This window comes from Macaca fascicularis, chromosome 17, assembly GCF_037993035.2.
Source record: "Macaca fascicularis isolate 582-1 chromosome 17, T2T-MFA8v1.1".
Taxonomy (NCBI): Eukaryota; Metazoa; Chordata; class Mammalia; order Primates; family Cercopithecidae; genus Macaca; species Macaca fascicularis.
In genome coordinates, this window is record NC_088391.1 from 6,369,124 (window position 1) to 6,393,225 (window position 24,102).

Genomic DNA, 24,102 nt, shown 5'->3' on the forward strand with positions numbered 1-24,102 from the left:
AGAAATTACGTTTATAATAGCACCAAAAAGAATAAAATACTTAGTAATTAACCAAGAGGTAAAAAAGTCTTGTTCAGTGAAAACTGTAACACATTGCTGAAAGAAACGGAAGACATAAATTGATGGAAGCATATCCTATGTTCATGAATAAGAAGATTTAATATGGTTAAAATGTCAACAGGACCCAAATTGATCTACAGATTCAGTGCAACAACTAATCAAAATCCAAATGGCTTTTTTTTTTCTTTTTGCATAAAAAGAAAAAACCCATCCTGAAATTCATATAGAATGTCTAGGGACTCCACATAGTCACAACAGTCTTGAAAAAGGAGAGCAAAACTGTAGGACTCACTCTTCCCAATTTCAAAATTTATTACAAAGCTACAGTAATCAAAATAATATGGTACTGGCATAAAGTCAGAAATGTAGATCAATGGAGTAGAATAGAGAGCCTAGAAATGAACTTTTGCATATATGGTCAAATGGTTTTTTATAAGGATGCTAAAGCCATTTAATGGGGAAAGGACAGCCCTTTCAACAAATGGTACTGATAAAACTGTATATCCACATTCAAAAGAATGAAGTTGGACCTTACCTAACACCATATACAAAAATTACCTTAAAATGGATTAAAGATGTAGATGTGAAACCTAAGACAATAAAACTATAGCCAGATGTGGTGGCTCATGCTTGTAATCCCAGCACTTTGGGAGGCTGAGGAGGGAGGATCACTCTAGCCCAGGTGTGTGAGACCAACCTGGGCAAGATGGCGAGACCTTGACAAACAAACAAACAAAGGCTGTGGTACTACCAGTAGTCCCAGCTACTCAGGAGGCTGGGTTGGGAGGATGACTTGAGCACAGGAATTCATCGCAGCAGTGAACTATGATTGTGCCATTGCTTTCCAGCCTGGGCAACAAAGCAAGACCCCATCTCTTAAAACTTAAAAAAAAAAAACCAATAAAACTCTTAAAAAAAAAAAACCAGTAAAACCCAATAACATAGGGCAAAAGTTTTGATTTCTTGGATATGGCACAGACAATAAAAGAAAAACATAGACAAATTGAACTTCATGAAAATTTTAAGTTTTCTTGGATCAAAAGACACTATCAGCACAGTAAAAAGGCAACTAACAGAATGGGAGAAAATGTTTCCAAATTACACATCTGATAAGGGATTAATAACCAGAATATATAGAGAGCTCCTAAAACTCAACAACTAAAAACAACCTGATTCAAAAATTGGCAAAGGACTTGAATACACATTCCTCCAAAGAAGGTATACAAATGGCTAAGAAGTACATACAAAGATACTCAACACCACTAACTATTAGGAAAATACAAATCGAAACTACAGTGAGGTACACCTCACACTCATTAGAATGGCTACTATAAAAAACAAAAACAAAGTGACAGGTGTTGGCAAGAATGTGGGGAAATTGGAACTCTTGTGCACTGTTGGTGGCGATGTTAAATAATATAACCACTGTGGAAAACAGTGTAGCAGTGTCGTAAAAATACAGTTACTGTATTATTCAGCAATTCCACTTCTGGGTGTATACCCAAAAGAATTCAAAGAATGCTTTCAAAGAGGGATATAAATCCCTCTTTGCATGTATCATGCAAATATATAAATACTGCATGATAATAGCAGTATTATTTACAATAGCTAAAACATGGAAGCAACCTAAGTGCCCATTGAAGGATGAATAGATGAGAAAATGTGTAAGGAGCATTAGTAAACCTTAAAAAGGAAGGAAATTCTGACATACAATACAACCTGGATGAATCAGGACATTTTGCTTAAGTGAAATAAGCCAGTCACGAAAAGAAAAATACCGTGTATTTCCACTTACATGAAGTACTTAGAATAGTTAAGATCATAGAGACAGAAAGTGAAATGATAGCTGCTAGGAGCTGGGGGCATGGGGAAGGGGGAATTAGTGTGTAGTGGTTATGGTTTACTTATACAAGATGAAAGGTGTTCGGGAGATGGATGGTGGAGATGGTTGTACACATTATAAAGGTATTTAATACCTTTGAACTGTACACTTAAAAATGGTTAAGAAGGTAATTTTTATGTTAATCATATTTTACCACAATTAAAAAATGGAAAAAAGTGACTGTATGTAATAAGCTATGTGATATAACTATGGTATTTTTTCTTTATGAAACACCTGTAAAATTGTTCTTGTGGCCTTATAAGTTAAAAACAGTACTGTGGGCAGTCAGTGAGCTAAGTATAATAAGAAATTATCTCATCTTCCTTTCTCTTTGTCTTCTTTATATACCTGTATATCTTTATGTAGCTTTATATGTGTCCATATGCAGATATGTAAATGTATATATTATATATGTGTTCATATTTATGCTATTTTTTATATATTTATGTATGCATACATATATATAGAATGAGCATGTATGACTATCCTATTATACATACTTAGAGACATGTGAAATAGATATTTTATATAAATAATTACAGAGCACTTGTGGTGCTGACTTCATGTATCTTAAATGCCTCGTATCTTGACATACGGAAAATTCAGGATAAATGTTATCATCATCTTATAGAAATCCTATTCCTGGTCTTCCTGCCAGGAAGTCCCATTGATTGGATATTTGCTTGCAGAGAAATGGACCTTTTGGTGTTCTGGAAAGTTAGAGGCAATGGTGTTTTTGCAACTATTGGGAAATGACATGGTTTCCTCCCCTCAGATAACTCTGAATTTGGTTCAAGAATTAGGAGAACTTAGGGCTTATAAATTTATTAGAGTAATTTTTTTTTAAAGAATGGTATGAAATTCTCAAATAAAAAAGGTTTATGTTAACATTGCTGCAAGACTTAAGTTTGATGACCCTAAATGACCCTGCCTTGTGAGATTCTCTGGCCGCTGATGCTCCCATTCATTCACCCCCATCCACTGTGACATATACTGATCTTTTCTCACTCTGTGTGGTTATTTCACTTTTGGTGGGATGTTACATATTTAACTAATTACAGTGAGACCTTAATCCACTTCTATCTTATGTGTAATTGGGGGTGGGGTGGTGAGTGGGAGGAGACAGGGAAAAAGGGGTTTCTTCTTGCCAGTTTTTAATTCATGAGAAACACTCTACCTGTATCTGGGACTACTATTAGGCAGCCAAGGTGAGTTTATCACTTCCTGTTTACACTTGTGCTAGCTTGTATACTGAAAATAGCAAAATTTATAGTTTGGGTACTTATTTAACTCAAGTTATTGACAGTCACTTTTTAGTAGTATTCTTCCCTCCAATCTTGATCCCTTCCAGTGTGTACTGCTTGTTGCATGATTCTTCTGAAAGTTTGATCAGGTCTTGTTAATTTTATTGTGTTTAACACTGTCAAATATCTATGTAATTCGACTGAAATTTTGTCAATTGTATGTATCTTTGGCATTTGCCAAATTTGGCTCTCCTGTCCCTATAATTTTTTTTCTACAGAATTTTAGGAATCCCTTATTTTGTATTTAAATAGCGGAAGTTCCGTTTAACTGGATGGTTGATTCTTGTTTGTTTTTTGGGCAATAGGTACATAGAATTGAGTTGAAAATACTGCTTAATACGTGGCATATTATCATTGTCAGCCTGTGCAAGGCCCTACTTTGTTCTTCATTTTTCATTCCTTCATCTCTGTCTTAGTCTGTTTGGGCCACATCCAGATAGAGTGGGTGGCTTAAACAACACACATTTAACTTCTCCCAGTTCTGGAAGTTGTAGAATCCAAGATCAAGATTTCTGGTGAGGGCTATCTTCCTGGCTTCCTATCTTCCTGGCTTCCTTTCTTCCTGGCTGTCTTCTCACTGTGTCTTCACATGTTGGAGAGAGAGCGAGAGAGGCAGAACAAGCAAGCTCTCTGGTTTCTCTTCTTGTAATGGCACTAATCTCATCTTGAAGACCTCACCTTCATGAACTCATCTGAACCTAATTACCACCCTAAGGCCCATATCCAAATACCATCACATTGTGGGTTAGTGCTTCATCATACAAAATTTTGGGAGACACAGTTCAGTCCAGAGCACTGTCCTCTTCTCCCATTATATTAGGCCCTCATTCTTATTTGTTCAGTGTATGTTCTTCTAGCCCACTTTCCAACCCAGATATCTTTATTTCCATGCTTGTATCCATGAAAATGTAGTTTTGAGTGTGGTTTTACATTTTTATATAAAGAATTCTGTAGTGTAAATCTCATTCCTTTAAATAAAATTTTTCTACTCATATATATGCACGTTCAGTTCGTGACTTCTGACCATGTATTCTCTTTAAATGTGTCTTTAAGTTCATATACCACAGGTTACTTATCTATTTCCAGTGTTTGCCTCTGCAGAGATGGTACTTTCTGCAGCTATATGAAACCTTTCCGGTGGTGTATAATCAGCAGAGACATTGGCTGTCATAGGAAATACACATGCTGTACTTAATCACCGTGCCAGACTGGTCCCTAACATGTTTGTACCAGTTTGTACTCTTAGTAGCAAGGCCTGTGGAATGGTAACCATTCCTCCATATCCTTACCAATTTAAATGAGAACCATTAAGTAATGTTAAGTATTAGTGTTATTATTAGTTATTAGTTACAAATAATTAATACACAGTGCAAGAGTGAGAAGGTATATGAATTTCTTCAAATAGAAAAGTTTGTGGTCAGATATTTTTGTTTATAAACTCAGGCATTTGTTTATAAATTCAGACATTGTGTTGCTAATGGTACAATAAAGACTCCATGTGAGTGGCAGAGTTGTAATGATTTTAGATCTCATATTATTTTTTCAACAGCTAGCATTCATAAAACATTTACAATTACTGAGTATTGTTGATGGGGTAGAAAGTAACTTTGATTTGGTGGCTATACTGCTAAAAAGACAGACATGTTAGAAAGTCGATTAAGGAGATAAAGACATTTTTAGGATGTCTTATTAGCACATCACTCTTGAGTACTTATTTATAGTAACACTCGGAGTATAACACGAACACTTCAGAAATGTTCAGGTGCATTCACATGCCTGAATGTAATAGTACTTTTAAGAAAAATATGTTTCAGGCCAAGTAGAAATAAATCAGGCAGATCTATGAAATAGCAGGAAATACTAACCATTTGGGTGCAAAAGTATTCATGTACATTAATTTCTGTTTTTAGGGTTGCCCATATCTTCTATCATGAATGTTAAGGAGAAAAGACTGATTATAAATGATCAATGTCAAAATACGATTCTTGAAATGAAGATCCAATAAGTATAATTTTTTTTTTTTCTTAATAGAGTTGTTGTTAAGGCAAATGACTTTGGGAAGATAATTTAAGAAAGGCTGAGTGGTAAGCAATTCAATGGAAAACTTCCATATTCTAGTTCTGATAATGTGCTGTAATTTCATAACTGAAACAGACGGGAAAAGACCAAGTGTTTCTTTCAACCTCCAAGGCAGATATTTTTTTAAGCTCTGCTGTTTCTCCAGACAAGGTAAAGATGAATTTGAATTATAAACCTGGCTTGAATTTCATGAGATAATGCAGAGGAGAGGTATTCATTGCTAGGTTTAGGTTTTAGAAGCCTTGCGACTTCTTGGAGCTTGGCATCTGAAGCTGCGGGGAGACTTGAAAGTAATTCCTGTTGAATCTATCTTGTTCGGTGCCATATCTCAGCGACTATAACAGTGCCAAGCACAGGAACTTCCCCCAATTTGCCAGGAAATTCCCACAAATACAGAATTAATAGTTCTAATAATCTTTTGAGTAAACTTATGTCATTAACTAAAAAGCTACCTTGTATGTTTCATTTGTCAGAATGATAAAAAAAAAAAGCAGTACGTGTTAATATGTCAACGGACCTTAAACAAAACGTAGCTTGACTAGCTAGAATGTGCTCTTTCAGGTTTTACCACATTTAAAAGAAAGTGTTGTTTAATTTGCTCTGATGCATTGTAATCTTGTGTAAGATTACTGGTCATAATAAATGATAAATGCCACCAGGAGTGCACTTGTGGTCAAAACTTATTAGCCTGCTCTAGCAAGGGAGAGCTCACGCCAGATGAAGTATAAGGTATCTTGGTAAGAAAAGAGCAAGTGCTTTAAAGGGATTTGGCTTGGGCTGAATAATTCTAAGGAAAGACTAGGGGAAGTAGAACAGGTCTGGATTGGATATTGTCATCACTTGAGGTCAGTTTGGTAATTAGGTGCTTCAGCGTTCCATTTGGGAGGAGTGAAGCAGGGCTGGGTTCTCTTAGTACTGGCCATGCTACTAATCTGTTAGGAAATCATAGTATGATTATCAGTGGGGTTCATTTCACTTTCTGAGTCCCTCCTTTTGGCCAGATTCAGGGTATTCAGATCATTGTTCAATGAAATACAGATCTTTACCATTGCTAGGAGATAGGAGATTATTAAGACAACCTCATCTGTTGTTGGACTGGAGTCAATTCTTTATGCATACCTTTTGTTATTGTTTTAAGGTTAGCTGTTGAGTCATCTGAACGAGAAATGGCTGTACACATTTAAAGTTCTGGAGGTCACATTTGAGTAATTTAACACTGACAAATGCTGAGAGATTATTAACAGAGTTTGTATTCCACTTCTAAGCCAAGAGCCACAGTCCATAAGTGTGGTTTTGGTGTTGACAGAAACTTTCCTAAGTATGACATCATAGGGGTATCTGTCCTGTTTACTATTTTTAGTTTACTATTTAAAGAGTTGCTTAGTAGTTGAATGTAATTGCCCAGAAACTAGAGTAAGCTGAGTTGCACCCAAAAGAAAGTGGCTACAATCTCAACCATTGGTTTGATTGCATATTTTAGTAAAATCACGAGCAAATTGTATCCTGACAATAGACTCATACACACAGTGACTAGGGATGCACAAAGCAATATTATGGGTAAGGTCTTATAGGTATCATTGTTGGAGTTAACAGGTGCCTGTTAACAATTCAGAAATTTAAACCAGAGAAAAGAAAATAGCTTAGACACAACATAAGAGCATACAAATTAAAGCATGATAATCTATGGTTCTGGCCATCTAGATCTTTGTTCCATGGGTCCTGAGTAGAAGCTGTCTCTTTCATTCCTCTTGATCCAGAAGCCTTGGGTAGAAGCTATATCTGTCTCTAAGGTCATCTTCTTCTGGAAGATTCTTAAGAATCTTTAGTTTGAGGTCTCTGACTGGGACAAACCTTTAGTAATTTGAGGATCTGTTGCGGTGCCATAATTCAGAGCCAAGGTGTTTTACTGCTGCATTAGTTGTTAACAGAATCTGGCAAAGTCATTGGAGTGTATTCAAGTGCAGTCTTTGTCTAATGATGCTTCAAAAATAGCCAGACACCTAATCTACTACCATATACAGCTGATTAAGTACCTAGCAAAGGAAGATAGTTGTTTCCATCAATGATAAGATTCAACAGCCCTGGAAAGTTATTATCTTAACTAGAATTAATAGAATGGAAAAGAGTGGATCATCTATTGGCATACAATACACAGATTCAGTCAGTAGTTATGCAGGGAGTTAGACATATTATGAATAGTGAGGAATTTGACAAATCCTTTAGTTTCTATCAAGTGTACCTTGATTGTCCATGATTAATAAGGATATTGAAATCTAGAAACAAAAATCAATTTGAAGTAGTTATTGTATCAGTTTTTATATATGAGCATGAGTTTGCCTTTTTTCAGTTTAAAGTACATAACCATTGAAGAGATATTCATTAATATTTTATTTGCATATAATTGATTTATAGAGCCCAAATTTCTCTTGTGATTTACCAAATGAATTAATGTAGCAATAAGAATTTTTATAATTTTGAATTAAATAACATTGTAGGAATGTTGACCAAATCTAATTATTTCTATTATCCTTCCTTTTTTAAGGTAAAGGAATAAATCTTTGTGTTACCTCATGGCCATTCCAGAAAATTTAAAGATGTTTTAGGTGTAAAATACGTTTTATTAGCTTTGTTATTCTGAATTTGGAACCTAAGTCTAGGAAAGTTTTAAATGATACAGTTGGTAACCTGAGTCATGAATATCCAAGGTAAGAAATAGTTGTAGGCAGTTTTTCAAAATAAAACAAGAACAGTCAGGTGCGGTGGCTCATGCCTGTAATCCTGGAACTTTGGGAGGCCGAGGCAGGTGGATCGCCTGAGGTCAGGAGTTCGAGACCAGCCTGGACAACATGGTTAAACCCTGTCTCTACTAAAAATACAAAAATTAGCTGGGCGTGGTGGTGGGTGCCTGTAATCCCAGCTATACGGGAGGCTGAGGCAGGAAAATCGCTTGAATCCGGGAGGTGAAGGTTGCAGTGAGCCAAGATTGTGCCACTGCACTCCAGCCAGGGTGACAGAGCCAGACTTTGTCTCAAACAAAAATAAAAAGGAAGAAAATAAAGCAAGAACAATAATTGTTAGGACCTTTAATTGTTTTCAATAATGAAATTTTATTAAAAATGATTTAAAATACGGCTAAGGCCCAAGAATGTATATTTAAGAGCCCTTTTTTTTTTTTTTTAACTTTTGCTTTCTTTCCCTAGTTGGAAATACTATGGTCATTAAAAATACCGAAGATACCACACCAAAGCAACTTAGGCTGTTCATTTAACATCTCGAAAGCATTTGAACCAAACTGGTTTATTATGTTGCACAGCCACTAAGATTTTATGTCACAGTCCAGCATTCTCACTGACTTTTCCCCCTTAAATAATTGTTATACCTCAGCATGCAATGGCAGTTGTTTATGATCTTACACCTTATCACATATTTAAGATAATTAAATCTTAGACCTACACATTAGCCTTTAGGTAATTCATAGTTCTTGCTATATAACTAAACACAGTGATTATGATTATTTCAGCTGTTTTGTTTTCCTTAAAGCATGTCTTTTTCCATGAAAGAAGTAGTGTACTGCTTTATAATCTGGTGCAAGCTCTGTGATCTGGTTGACTATTCCAGAATATTTTTCTGTCATTGCAACTGAAAATTTAACTCTCCAGAACAGGCTCCTACACAGAGCTTAAACCCTAAACCACATTTGTTGACAATGTAATCAGTATATAATGATTTTATATAATGCAGAGCTAGTCTAGAACTTCTAGCTTGCAAAACTCATTTTGAGAGGACCAAAGGTCTCCTGATTCCTGATCCCTTTCTAAGTAATTTGTTACCCATCCCCACTGGAAGCTTGTAAAATGTAAAATGTACTGTTTGTCTCCCCTTTTCTGAAATATGTAGATATTGTATCTTGGGGTAGGCCTATTTTCATTTATTTTTGATGGGAATTTGGTAGACCCTTCCAGTTTTGGAAATTATGTCTTCCAATTTGGAAGTTTTCTTAAATTGCTTGAACTGCTCCTCCAATTTTCCTATTTTTCTTTTGCCCCTCTCTCACTTTGTCTCTTGCTGTTCTGTTTTAGGATATCTCCTCTACTTTGTCTTCCATTCAGCCATTTCTACTTCTAGCAGTATCTTATAATCTCAGTTCTCTGCCATTGCATGATTTTGCTATGTAAGTCTAATTGGTTCTTGGCTTTCTTCACTGTCAACTTCTGATTTTGTTTTCTTGAATCCTCTTAATCAGCTACTTTTTGTCCATTTGCTTTCTAGTTTCCACATTTTTATGCTATCTTTGATCTCAGTTTTTATCCTTATTGTCCTTATGTCTTTTAAAAATTCCCTTTATCATAATTTAAGTAGAGTTTTAGGAAGCAGTGTAGTTTGATTTGTGTGCTCCATACTCTCTTTTACCAAAACACTGCTCAGTTTTTTAACCAATCCTTTGCGGCCATTTTATATTTTCATCCTACTCCTCCCATCTCTTAAAGGTGAATTTTCATCATGTTCCTCTTATTTTTGGTTTTCTCACACAACACATTTTCCCTCAGCTTTATTTTTTTAATATAATATTTTCTTCTTAACTTGTTTTGGACACTCTACACACCTCTTTTAAGACAGACGGCATAAAATATCCTGCATCTTAGTTGCCTATTTCTGTTTTTGTTTTTTTTTGAGACAGAGTTTTGTTCTTGTCGCCCAGGCTGGAGTACAGTGGCAGGATCTCGGCTCACTGCAACCTCTGCCTCCCAGGTTCAGGCAATTCTCCTGCCTCAGCCTCCCAAGTAGCTGGGATTACAGGCGCCCACCACCACGCCTGGCTAATTTTTGGTATTTTTAGTAAAGACGGGGTTTCACCACATTGGGCAGGCTGGTCTCAACCTCCTGACCTCAGGTGATCTGCCCGCCTCGGCTTCCCAAGGGCTGGGATTACAAGCCTGAGCCACCGCGCCCGGCCACCTATTTATAAAATCTCATCTGTCCTCAGGGCTGTTACCGGTAGCCATTTATTTTGTGGCATGTTTAGTGATATTAAACTCCTTGCTGCTAGTCTTTACTATTCTCTGAGCATGGAGACCTTTTCCGTGCTTCTACAGTTTTGTATATACTGTTTCCACTTCCTGGGATGTCTTATGTAACTACTGATTTATTTCCCCAGGGCCTCCCTCTCTTCCTGACAAACTTTTTAAGTCTTTTTGTGTGTGTGCATGCCCAAATTTATGAGTTACATGAGAACATTTGTTACATGTATATAATATGTTGTGATCAAATCAGGGAATTCAGGATGTCTATCATCCAACTGCAGTACATTTTTGTTAATTGTAGTCATCCCACTCTGCTGTCAAATGTTCAATTTATTCCATTTATTTATTTTTTGTATGAGACAGAGTCTCTGTCGCCTAGGCTGGAGTGCAGTGGCACAATCTCAGCTTACTGCAACCTCCGTCTCCTGGGTTCAAGTGATCCTTCCACTTCAGCCTCCCTAGTAGCTGGGACTACAGCTGCGCACCACCGTGCGTGACTAATTTTGTATTTTTAGTGGAGGCAGGGTTTCACCATGTTGGCCAGGCTGGTCTCAAACTCCTGACCTCAAGTGATCTGCCTGCCTTTTCCTCCCCAAGTGCTGGGATTACAGGCGTGAGCTACCATACCGGCTGAATTTATTCCTTTTATCTTACTGTATGTTTATACCCTTTAACCACTTTTCATTCACCCTTTTGCCTCCTACTTACCTTCCCAGTCTCTTATCTATTTTTTCACTCTTCTTTCACGTGTTCAATTTTCTTTTTTTTTTAACTGCCACAGGTTAAGTGAGAACAATATTTGTCTTTTTGCATCTGGCTTATTTCACTTAAGCTATTTCCGCCATGTTGACCTCCAGTTTCATCCATGTTGCTGCAAATGGCATGATTTCCTTCTTTTTTGTGTGTGGTTGAATAGTATTCTGTAGTGTATATATACCACATATTCTTTATCCAATCATCTGTTGATGGACACTTAGGTTTATGTCTATCTTTGCTATTGTGAATAGTGCTGCCATAAGCATGTGAGTGCAGGTATCATTTTGATATATTGGTTTCTTTTTGTTTTAGTGGATACCCAGTAGTGGGATTGCTGGATTGAATGGTATTTCAATTTTTAGCTTTTTGAGAAATTGCCCTGCTGTTTTCTATAGTGGCTGTGCTAGTTTACATTCCCAGCCACCATGTGTAAGAGTTCCCTTTCTCTGTGTCCACACCAACATCTGTTATCTTTTGTCTTTTTAATGAACGCCATCCTCACCGGCATAAGATGGTATCTCCTTGTGGTTTTGATTTGCATTTCTCTGATGATTGGTGATATTGAGCTTTTTTTCATATACTGTTGGCTCTTTGTATGTCTTCTTTTGAAACATATCTATTCATGTCCTTTGCCCACTTTTTAATGGGATTATTTGGTTTTCTCCTGTTGGGTTGTTTGAGTTCCTTTTATATTCTGGGTATTAGTCCCCTTAGATGAATAGTTTTCAGATATATTCTTCCATTCAACAGGTTGTCTGTCTTCACTATGCTATTTCTTTTGCTGTGCAGAAGCTTTTTGGTGTAATAAAGTCTCATTGTCTGTTTTTGGTTTTGTCGCCTGTGCTTTTGAGGTCTTAGTCATAAATTCTTTACCTGGATCTTCTGCATGTGGCTCTCTAGTTCTCCCAGCATCATTTATTAAAGAGGGTGTCCTTTTCCTTGTTACAAGTTTTTGTCAGCTCTATCAAAGATAAGGTGGCTGTAAATATGTAGCTTTATTGCTGAGCTCTTCATTCTGCTCCATTGGGCTACTTATCTGTGTTTGTACCAATACCATGCTGTTTTGGTTATAGCCTTGTAACGTGTTTCGAAGTCAGGTAACGTGATGCCTCCAGCTATGTTCTTTTTGTTCAGGATTGCTCTTGACTATTGGGGCTCTTTTTTGGTTCCATACAAATTTTAGGATTATTTCTTCTGACTCTGTGAAGCATGACAGTGGTATTTTGATAGGGATTGTATTAAATCTGTAGATTTGGGCAGTATGGTCATTTTAACAATATTGATTCTTCTGATCCATGGGCCTGGGATGTTTTTCCTTTCGTTTATGTCATCTTTAATTTCTTTTAACAGTGTTTTGTAGTCATTCTCATAGAGATTTCCATCTCCCTAGTTAAATTTACTCCTAGGTATTTTAATTTTTTTCTAGCTTTTTAGGTGAGATTGACTTCTTGATTTCTTTCTTGGTTGGATCATTTTTGGTATATAGAAACAATACTGACTTTTATACGTTGATTTTGTAACCTGCAACTTTACTGAATTTATTTGCCAAATCTAAGAGTTGTTTTTGGTGGAGTCTTTAGGTTTTTTTTTAAATACAAGATCATTTGGGAGGCTGAGGTGGGCGGATCACTTGAGGTCAGGAGTTTGAGACCAGCCTGACCGACATGTGAAACCCTGTCTCTACTAAAAATACAAAAATTAGCCAGGCATGACCATGCGTGCCTGTAATCCCAGCTACTCAGGAGGCTGAGGCAGGACAATCACTTAAACCCAGGAGGCAGAGGCTGCAGTGAGCTGAGATCATGCCATTGCACTCGAGCCTGGGTGACAGAGCAAGACTCCATATAATACATATATATATATATATGTATATATATAACCACATCATCAGCAAAGAGAGAGTGTTTGACTGCTTTTGAATTTTGAGGCCTTTTATTTCTTTCTCCTGTCTGATCACTCTACCCCGGACTTACAGTGCTGTGTTGAATAAGAGTGGCGAAAGTGAGCGTCCTCGTCTTCTTCCATTTCCTGGAGGAAAGGTTTTCAACTTTTCCTCATTCATATGATGTTAGCTGTGGGTTTGTCATATATGACCTGTATTATTTTGAGCTATATTCCTTCTATGCCTAGTTTGTTAAGTATTTTTATCAAATTTCTTAAGTCTTCAGAATCTAGTTTAAATAGACTTTCTGAAGCCTTCTCTTATCCAGCTTCAAACTTTGAACATACATTGCGTTGTCTCCTCTTTCTCTAGTGCTTAGAACACTATTCAGGTTGAGCACCTCTCATCCAAAAATCAGAAATCCAAAATGCTACGCAATCTGAAACTTTCTGAGCACTGGCCTGATGCCACAAGTGGAAAATTCCACATCTGATTTCATGTGACAGGGTGTAGTCAAATGCAGGTGTGTAACACACCATTGATTCAGTGTCCTCAGGGGAGAAAAGGTATTCTGGTGATGCTACTGTGCTGCTTAGGATTACCCTGAACACATTTTTTTCACAATATTAATTATATGCCGCCTTCTTTTTTTTTTTTGAGGCGGAGTGTCGCTCTCGTTCCCCAGGCTGGAGCGCAGTGGCGCGATCCTGGCTCACTGCAACCTCCACCTCCCAGGTTCAAGCAATTCTTCTGCCTCAGCTTCCTGAGTAGCTGGGATTGCAGGCGTCCGCTACCACACCTGGCTAGTTTTCATATTTTTAGTACAGACAGGGTTTCCCTATGTTGTCCAGGCTGGCGTTGAACTCCTGGCCTCAGGTGATCTGCCTGCCTTGGCCTCCCAAAGTGCTGGGATTACAGGTGTGAGCCACCGTGCCCGGCTGATATGCTGTATTTTTTTTTACTATCAAGTACTTAAGTGTAAGAAAATAGTTACTAGTAGCATATACATTCAGAGTCATGAATGATGGTGATGCCAAACAACCGCAGATGGTTCCCAGGAGTGGCAGAGATAGTGGCACTTCTGCTTCCTGATGGTTCAGTGTACACAAACTTTGTTTTATGCACAAAACTATTTTAAATGTTATATAAAATTACCTTCAGGCAATGTGTATATGGTGTATATGAAACATAAAATGAATCCTGTGTTTAACTTGGATCTCATTCCCAAGATATCTCATCATATATGGGCAAATATTCCACAGTCTCCTGAAAATTGGAATTTCGAAACACTTCTCATCCCATGCGTTGCAGATGAGGGATACTCAGTCTGTATCATAACCATTCATTTAATCTACTTCCCTTGGATCATTACTGACACTAGTGAACAAATCTTTTTCATCTCCTTTGTGTCTTTTACTAAAAAAATGTGTGGATGGAGAGAGAAATTTGCCATGTAAACCACATGGCACTATTATATCATGTTGTAATTATATTAGGTGATTTTCAAGAGGAGGTTGCCTTTTTTATAATCAAATATCATTTATAATTTATTTGGTATTATTTTTCTTCACTGCATATTTCTTTCTAATAATCTACTTTTATAAAGTAAAAAACATGTAATTACTTGGAGTAGGGGAGAAGACTGATTGAATATGAGAATTTTTTTAGTTCACAGAGAAGAAATTGTCATATACCACCTTGGGCATTTTTAAACAAGAGAAAGTGGTGGATATTAAGGAGGTGAATGGGTAAATCTTTAGTTTAAATTATTTTCTTTCCTACCACTCTCTTTCTTAGTAGGGGGTTCGATTCTAGGATGTAATTCTTAAACAGTAGATATAATAGAATGTGTTATGCCCTTGGATTGACCATCTGGTTAAATCAATAACCCTGCCCATGAAAGTGTCTAATAGACTATTCTGATTCCAGTTTTGTTTTATTTTATGTCCTTAACTACTTCTTTCTCTCAGAAACCATTCAGACAGTGAACGTTAAGTACAGATCCTCTCAATGTCTTTTTCATAAAATGAGTACCAATGATGCTTTACTATATATGCTGTAAAACTGATGGTTATAAAACAAATTTTTTTCCAGAAAAATAATGTTGTAATTGTGATTTCTTTTCCCAAGTAAGGATTTGGTATAAAATATGTTGTAAAAACAAAGATAAAGCAATGTTACATTTTAGTAATAATTTAAAATAACAAAGTATTAAATTGACTTAATTGATTTTATAAAGGCTTAATTTGTTCACTTAAACTATCTCGCTACTGAAGTCTCCAGTCCTATCACCTCTGCCCTTCATATACTAAAAGTATATGACCTCATTGCCACTTTCAGAAAAAAAAAATGAACGTATCAAAATGGGAACTCCCCCAGCTTTTTGCCTCTGAACCAACTTCTTTCCATCTGTATTCGTTCCTTTATCTGTCATTTCTTCCTATTACGATGGAATAGATGTTTCTCCTTCAAGCCAGAGAGCAAAGACCCTGAAAGCTTGTTCTCTGGATTTTTTTTCTCCTCTCCTGTATTATCAGCTCTTTTTCTCTGGGTTCTTTCTGTCAGTGCTTATCATACTCAAGTGTCTTCCATCTTAAGAAATAATAACTCTTTAACCTTGTGTATTACTACAGCACCTGCCTTGTTTTTCGCTTTCAAAGAATTGCTTACATATGTTGTCTTCGTTTACGTATGTCTCGTTCACCCCTCAGCCTTCTGCAATATAGACCCTGCAACCACATTGCTGCAACTATTTTTGCCTACTCCACTATCCATTGTTGACTTAAGTGTTGCTAAATTCGGTAGATACTTTTCAATTCTTAACTTACTAGACCTATACTATTTGCTATTCTGCCCATTTAGAAAATCTTTTTCTTGGCAGTCCTTCTCTTTGCTCTCATTGAACCTGCTCCTATGGCTTCGATCACTGCATCATGCTGATTCCAGTAAATCTGTATTTTCAGCTTGCTCTTGAGCTTTAGTGTTTATTCCGCTTGCCAGCAGCTATGCCCACTTAGATGTCTCACTGGTCCCCAAAACTCACAGAATGGAGCTATCACCAACCTGTTCCCTCAAAGCTTTTTCTCCTGCCTGGTTTTTTATTTCAGTGAATAATGCTGTCATTGCTTTGTTGCCTGTGGAAGAAATCATTGTCTTTAACTTCTTCCTTACCCACAATAGTCAATCATAAAGGACCCTACTTCTTATCTGTCTGTTCTCTATAGTAACCACCATTCTGCAATAGCCATCATCATCTCTCATTGAATAATTTTAATACTAATTACTTGTAACTGTTCTCTCTGCCTCCTGTCCTTATTTACTCCCACTAAGCATTCACAAGGCAGCTGAAGATACATTTTTCCAGATAAAATATAATTGATATTCTGTTGCTTAATAACAACAACAAAAAACCTTTAAAGGAGCCCTTCTTGTTGTTCTTGGCATGAAAAGACTTTTGTGTTGTGGTTCCTGATTTTATCCCCAGCCTCATCTCCAGTTGTATACAGTATCCAGCCTCCCTCAATTGCTTTTTCTCTTGCCTCATGTGACTGCCCCTCTCTTACCTCACACACACACACACACACATATTATCAAGTGATCAAAGTGTGATCCTGGAACCCCTGGGTATCTATGATATCCTTTCAGAGGGTCTGTAAGGTCAACACTATTTTTGTAATAATACTATGATATTATTTGCTTTTTCATTCTCATTCTAATGAATGCCTAGTGGATTTCTTTCAGAGATGATCCAACATGTGATGATGCTATTCCATTGCTCTGGTGGCTGGTGGATATAAACTTATGTAGTTTTAAAAGTTCCCATTTTAAAGTTTGTATAGGGTATATATTGATAGATATAATAAACCAAAGCTCGTCAGGGTCCACAGTAATTTTCAAGAGAATAAAGGGATTCTGGGACCAAAAGGTTTGAGAACAGCCATTTAGGCCTCAGATGACATTTTCTCTGAGGAGTGTTTTTTTGTTTGTTTTTGTTTTTGTTTTTTTGGGAGACGGAGTCTCGCTCTGTCACCCACGCTGGAGTGCAGTGGTGCGATCTCGGCTCACTGCAAGCTCCACCTCCCGGGTTCATGCCATTCTCCTGCGCCAGCCTCCTGAGTAGCTGGGACTACAGGCACCCGCCACCACGCCTGGCTATTTTTTTTGTACTTTTAATAGAGAAAAGGTTTCATCATGTTAGCTAGGATGATCTCGATCTCCTGACCTCGTGATCCGCCTGCCTCGGCTTCCCAAAGTCCTGGGATTACAGGTGTGAGCCACCGCACCTGGCCTCTGAGGAGTCTTCGCTTGGGTCCTCCACCAAGTCCCCTTTGAGTAATCTTTTCTGTTGCACTTGCCATATCATAGCACTTATCATATTGTATTATGATGGGTTACTTATCTTTTTAAGCCAGTAGACACAGAAAACTCTCTAAAAGAAGGAACCTGTTGTATCCTCAGTACCTAGCACAGTTCTGGGTACGTAGTAAGTGTTCAGTAAACACATGTTGTACAAGTGTCTTTGAAAGTCTTTGGAGATGACCTAAATTATTTATTATCAAATATGATTGACATGTTTTAAATTGTGACCATTGTGTGCCTTAGGGACACATTCATTTCTTAAGTTTTCTGACCCATTAATATCTGAATAGGTTTTAGAAAGCAGGTTTTATTTTATATGTGTGTGTTATATTCATATATTAGAGCAGAAGGAATCTATTAGTGGAAGTCAGAAGCTCTATATCTCAATCTGTGTCTTCCACAAGTAACTGTGGAGCCTTGGAAAAGTCTTTTTATTCCTTTGAAGCTAACTTCCCTCATCAAATAATGGGACTGGACTAGGTTGTCTAAAAAGTTTTTCCTTGTACTACATTGTATGATTATATTGAATGATGTCAAATGTATATTGAACGTGATCTATATTTATTTATATTTTACTTTATAAAAATGCACATAAATATAGATTTATCTATATATTAAAATAACTTTGTTTTTACAGGAAGGATGATAAAGACTATGCTTTAAAACAAATAGAAGGAACTGGGATCTCTATGTCGGCATGTAGAGAAATAGCAGTAAGTGAAGTTTTTTTATCATTATTATCAACTGACTTATGAGTACCAACTATGTAAGGCTCTGTATTGTATTTGTCATATTAATTGCAAATTAGTGAATATTTTTTATATCAACTATAGGAAAATATATTAAGGAGAAGTAAAGGGAACATGTAGTTCTGTCTATGTAAACTCTTTATTTGGGGTAAAGTAAATTTCAGTTGTTTATATAAATACATACTTTCCCAATAGCTGTCACTGATAGTAAGGGGTCCAGTTATTTCATTGAGAGCAGTAAAAGTGGCATGTTAGTCCATATAAAATTAATATTTTTATTTTAATAGAATGAAACTTAAGTCATTAGTTATGTCAAATTAAAATGAGGTTGTATTATTTGCTTTTCATTGCTTGTATCTGTTCATTTGAGTAAATATTCATGCCCTTTTATTTTGGAAGCATAGTTTTCCATATTGTGATTAGAATCTCATTTTTATTCCAAAGGGAAGTAGTTGTTGGGTTAATGCGTTAATAATTATCCATACATTTAAACTGAGCATTACTTTTTGAGATTTTACTTCAGTTTTTACTGTTGTAAAACTGTGGGTCCAAATGTGTCTTTTCTGGCTTTACACGGAATATTCTAGAATATATATTATAATCTTTGCTTTTGTTGCTCTCAGCCCTTCTATTATATTTACCCATAATAGTCTGTTATGACCTGGAAATGTTAAACAATTTTGCAAGTTTCCTAGATTCTGTACCAATGAGTCTTCAACTCAAGTAGGTGAAAATAATTTACACTGTGTTGAGGAAAAAGACTCATAAATCTAAGAACAGCTTGTCAAGTACTGTGATAGAATTATATGAGAATGGAGAAGGGTGTACATCTAAACTAAAGTAGAAAATCAGGGAAAGTTCCAGGTTTGGGAACGCATGTAACAATTACCTTCATGAGGGAAGAATCGGGGTGAGATGGAGGATATTGTTAACCGAAGGTAGACCATGCTGGAAGATGTAGTTATTTTAATTGATACATTTTTTATACTTTTCGATCTTGAGACCAGGTATCTGTGTGTTAACTGTCAGTTATTCAACATCTATTCTGTATATACTCGTCAGTTTTAAAGAGTTAAAAGCCATTGAACTATGATCAGTGGTGTTAGAAGTCAGGATGTTGATACCCTTGGAGGGAATACAGAGCTTCAGGGTGCTAGTAATGTTCTTTGATCTTGCTCTGGGTCTAGTTACACGGGTTATATATGTGACAGTTCATTGAGCTGTGTACTTATTGTTCACATGCTTTTCTCTTGTTTATTAGTCTTTAACAAAATGTTGTTTATTAAAAAAACACAAAACTCAGTTCAGAAACAGATATTATCTTTGCATATATCATGATAACTATAAATGCACTTAAATACAGAAAGAAGTATGAAAGCCTGCTTTTAATGTACTTGATCATGGTTCTTCAATTTAAGATGAGCAGAAATGTTTAATTTTTATGAAGTTCTTACTTACTAATTTTTCCTTTTATGGCTATTTTCTTTATGTGGCTGAAGAAATCTTTACCCACTGATTGTGAAAATATTTCCCAATATTTTCTTCTAAAAGCTTTATAGTTTTAAGATTTCTAGTTTATGATATACTCAATTAATTTTTGTTTGTGGTATGATACAGAGTTTGAATTCCCCCTCCTATGTGAATGTACAGTTGTAGCATCATTTTTGGAAAACATCCTTTGCCATAGAATTCCTTTGGCACCTTTGCAAAAAAAGAAAGTATACATTTGGACTCTGTTTCGTTCCATTGTTCTCCAGCCTTATACCAATAGATTACTCTACCTTTCTAGCAAGACTTGAAGCCAGGTGGTATAAGGCCACCAGCTTTATTCTTTGTCAGAATTGTTTGGGGTATTTTAGGTTCTTTAGCATTATCATATAAATTTTTACATCTGCTAATTAGTTGGTTTTTTTTTCAATGCTTGTTGAGGTTATAATTTGGATCAATTCAAAGAATAATAGTATTGAGACTTTCAAGCCAGCAGAAAGATATGCTTTCCATTTTATTTATTATTTATTTATTTACTTAAAAAAATATATATGGTGTAGTATATATCCTGAGACATTTCTAAATTCACTGGTAGGTTTTTGGTGATTCTTTGGGATTTTTTCTACATAATCATGTCATTTATGAATAGGGATACTTTTACTTTTTTCCCTATTTCTGCTTTTGTTTCTTTTTTTTCTCTTACTGAATTGGTTAGGCCATCTCACACAATGTTGAATAGAGGTGAGAGCAGGTGTCTTTGATTTACTCCCAACTGTGAGGAAAATGTTTCCACTTTCACTGTTCAGTATAATGATAGCTGCACGTTTTTCATAGGTGTTATTAATTAAGTTTAGGAAGTTGTATTGCTAGTTTCCTAAGAATTTTTTTCATAAATGATATTGAATTTTATCAAATGCTTTTTTCTACATGGATAAAAACAACCATATAATTCTTCTCTTATTCTGTTAATTTGGTACAAAATATTTTGTTTTCTTTGTGAAATTTTCCTTTTATCTATGAGTTATTTAGAATTATATTGCTTAATTTTTAAACATGTGAGATATTTCTAGATAACTTACTGTTACTGATCTAATTTATTTTCCTTGTCGTCAGAGAAAAGAGACCTTGTATTTTAGAGATACATACTGAAATATTTATAGGTAAAATGATACAATAACTGGAATTTACTTCAACATAATCCAGGGTTGGCTGGGAGAGGTGGATATTAGTATAAGTAAATTAAGTTTGGCTGTGAGTGGCTGATGGTACATAGGGGTTTGTTTTAATATTCTGTTTTATTTAGTTTGGAAATTTGTATAACAAAAAGTTAAGAATGAAATAATTCCCATTGTTTCTGGCAAGTTTTTATCAGGCCTTCCTCTTTCCATTTTTTAATTCTTCCTCGAAAAAGTCCTGTGTCCCCAGCATTCACCTCCGTTAACTCTCTATGATTACACCTGGTTTGTTTCTTTAATATAACACTCATTACAAATGTAATTATGAGGGGATTCTTTTTATCTATGTGCCTGATTACTTACTTTGTTATTTGTTCCCCCAACGCTCTAGACTGCAACGCATTTCTTCCTCAGCGTGTGCTAGGTGTGCTGTATAGTCCTTGCTCTGTAAGTAAGTGTAGAAGGGAGGGGAAGAGGAAGGAACTCTGAGAATTTCTTCTAAAAACAAAGAGCATTGCATATCTTCATTTTTATTTTTTTGTAAGTGGTTTGTCTTATACGTTATCAAAATTTCCTATGAGCTGTAATTCCATTAGTGTAGGCATTTTTCAAACTGCACATGGGGGGATCATCAGTATTCCACAAGGCTGCCTTATAGTTGTGATGGGGAAGCAGAGGTAAAGCTCTGGACTTTACTTTTCTACTCACCTCTACTTTAACCTAAGCATACCTCAGTTTTTTTTTCTTTTTTGAGACAGTCTTGCTCTGTGGCCCTGGCTGGAGTGCAATGGCACGATCTCGACTCACTGCAACCTCCACCTCCCAGGTTCAAGTGATTGTCCTGCCTCAGTCTCCTGAGTAGCTGGGATTACAGGTGCATGCCATCACGCCCAGCTAATGTTTATATTTTTAGTAGAGACGGGGTTTCACCGTGTTGATCAGGCTGGTTTCAAACTACTGACCTTGTAATCCACACACTTTGGCCTCCCAAAGTTCTGGGGTTACAGGCATGAGCCACCGTGCCTGACCAAGCATACCTCAGTTTTTATCAATTTGCAAGAATTTGGTTGAAAAAGGCTTCACAGGTTTAACTATATTTAAATAATTTTGGAATTGTTTTCCTTATTTTTTTTTAACAGTGATTTCAAGTCAACTGTAACCATACTCATGTTATAAATTTAGAATTTATTTTTATCTTTGCTATATTATGAAATTTTAATGTTAGAATGCAATATAGTTTTGTGAATATTAGGCTTTTTAAACCCATTTTCTCACCATTGTGATATTTATTGAGAAGACACAGTTTGAAGTATTAATTTATTTTTTATATATTTATACTGTAGAAGTTCAAATTAAATGTGATATTGTATTTAAATTTATGGTGAATTATGTAGTCAAAACGGTAATCTTACAACTCAGAAAATAAGTTTTTTTTTTCTCCTAGCAGAATTGGGAAAACATAGATGGTTTCTGTGATGGAAACTGTTATATGAGTATTTTTAAACCTTTTGTTGTCTTTTTTTTTTTTTTTTTTTTTTTTGAGACGGAGTCTCGCTCTGTCACCAGGCTGGAGTGCAGTGGCGCAATCTAGGCTCACTGCAACCTCTGCTTCCTGGGTTCAAGCGATTCTTCTGCCTCAGCCTCCCAAGTAGCTGGGACTACAGGCACCCACCACCATACCCAGCTAATTTTTGTATTTTTAGTAGAGACGGAGTTTCACCATGTTGGCCAGGGTGGTCTCTTGACCTCATGATCCGCCCACCTTAGCCTCCCAAAGTGCTGGGATTACAGGTGGGAGCCACCGTGCCTGGCTGTTTTCAAAATATTTTAACACAAAATCTTTGAAAAGGCAAAAAATAACTTCTACAGTATTAAAAACTAGTATCTACATGCTCTGGGCTCCAAATAGGGTCATGTAGTGCTGAAGTTCTTTTCGTCACCAGGGAAAGCCTGCATACTCTGTCAGCATCAGAGCATCAAACACACAGGAATGCATGAGGAGTAACAACCTCGCTAGACTCCTTGGGCTCCTACCCTGGCTCTGCCACTTTACTAGCTTGTAGGACCCAAAACAAGTTATTTGATTTCTTTGTGTTTCAGTTTCCCCATTTGTAAAATGGGACAGTGCCTGGCATGTAGTAGGAATTAAGTAAATATTAGCCTTGCTAAGTGCAGCACAGCTCCCAGGTCTTTTGGAATTTCTTCAGTATAAATATTTACTTCAAGGTAATTGTCCACTGAGACAGTTCCATCACCAATCCTCAGTGGCTATTCTCTTTTAATCCCAAAGTGACCTGTCTCCTAACGTGTCTCCCTAAAAACAACAACAACAACAAAACACCACCACCAACAAAGATGTTTTACTTATTCAGTAGTAATAGTTACTTACTGTACTGGTTTGCTTTATTTGCCCTAACAAAATGCTACAGGCTGGGTGGCTTAAACAGCAGTTTGTTTTCTTACAGTTGCGGAGGCTAGGAGCCTAATATCGAGGTGCTGTCAGGGTTAGTTTCCTCTGAGGCCTCTTTCTCTGGCTTGCAGATAGCCGCCTCCTTCTTCCCGTCTCATCAGATGATCATTTCAGAGGCACTCCTGGTGTCTCTCTGTAGGTCCTCATCATCTCTTCTTGGGAGGACGCCAGTCAGATTCGATTAGGGCCCACTCTGAAGACCGCATTTTAACCTAATTAGTTCTTAAAAGGCCTTATCTCCAAATACAGTCATGTGTCACTTAATTAGCAGGATATGCTCTGAAAAAATGCTTCATTAGACAATTTCATTGTTCTGCCATCACAGAGTGTACTTACACTAGCCCAGATGGTAGAACCTAAACACACCAGGCTGTGTGTAGCCTATTGCTTCTAGGCTACAAACCTATACAGCATGTTGCTATACCGAATACTATAGGCAACTGTAACACAATGCTAAATATTTGTATATCTGAGCATATTAAATAGAAAAGGTATGGTAAATATATGGAATAAACATAGAAAAGGTACAGTAAAAATACGGAATAAATGATTTTTTTAAAATGGCTGTTCTGCCTATGGAGTGGCCATTCTTTATTCCTTTACTCTCTTAATAAACTTTATGGACTCACCCCAAATTCTTTCTTGTTCAAGCCTGCCCCCTCCCCAAAACAAAGATAAAAAATGGTACACCTGTATGTACAGGGCTCTTAGCATGAATGGGGCTTGCAGGTCTGGACCTTGCTCAGGGCGTCAGTGAGTAGTGAGTGAATGTGAAGGCCTAGGACGTTAGTGTACACTACTGTAGACTATAAGCACTGTACACTTAGGCTACATACAGGCTACATTCAGTTTATAAAACATATTTTACTTTCTTCAA

General features: G+C 36.5%; 1 protein-coding gene across 4 annotated transcripts in view; it reads left to right on the forward strand.

The window, feature by feature from the left end:
* The window catches only part of CDK8 (cyclin dependent kinase 8), a 150,784-nt gene that overhangs the window by 62,312 nt on the left and 64,370 nt on the right, over positions 1-24,102 (forward strand). For all 4 annotated transcript variants that reach the window (XM_005585519.4, XM_005585520.4, XM_065533083.1 and 1 more), the window contains exon 2: positions 17,981-18,056. In XM_005585519.4, the coding sequence (XP_005585576.1) occupies positions 17,981-18,056 (76 nt within the window). The remainder of the gene's footprint in view (positions 1-17,980; positions 18,057-24,102) is intronic.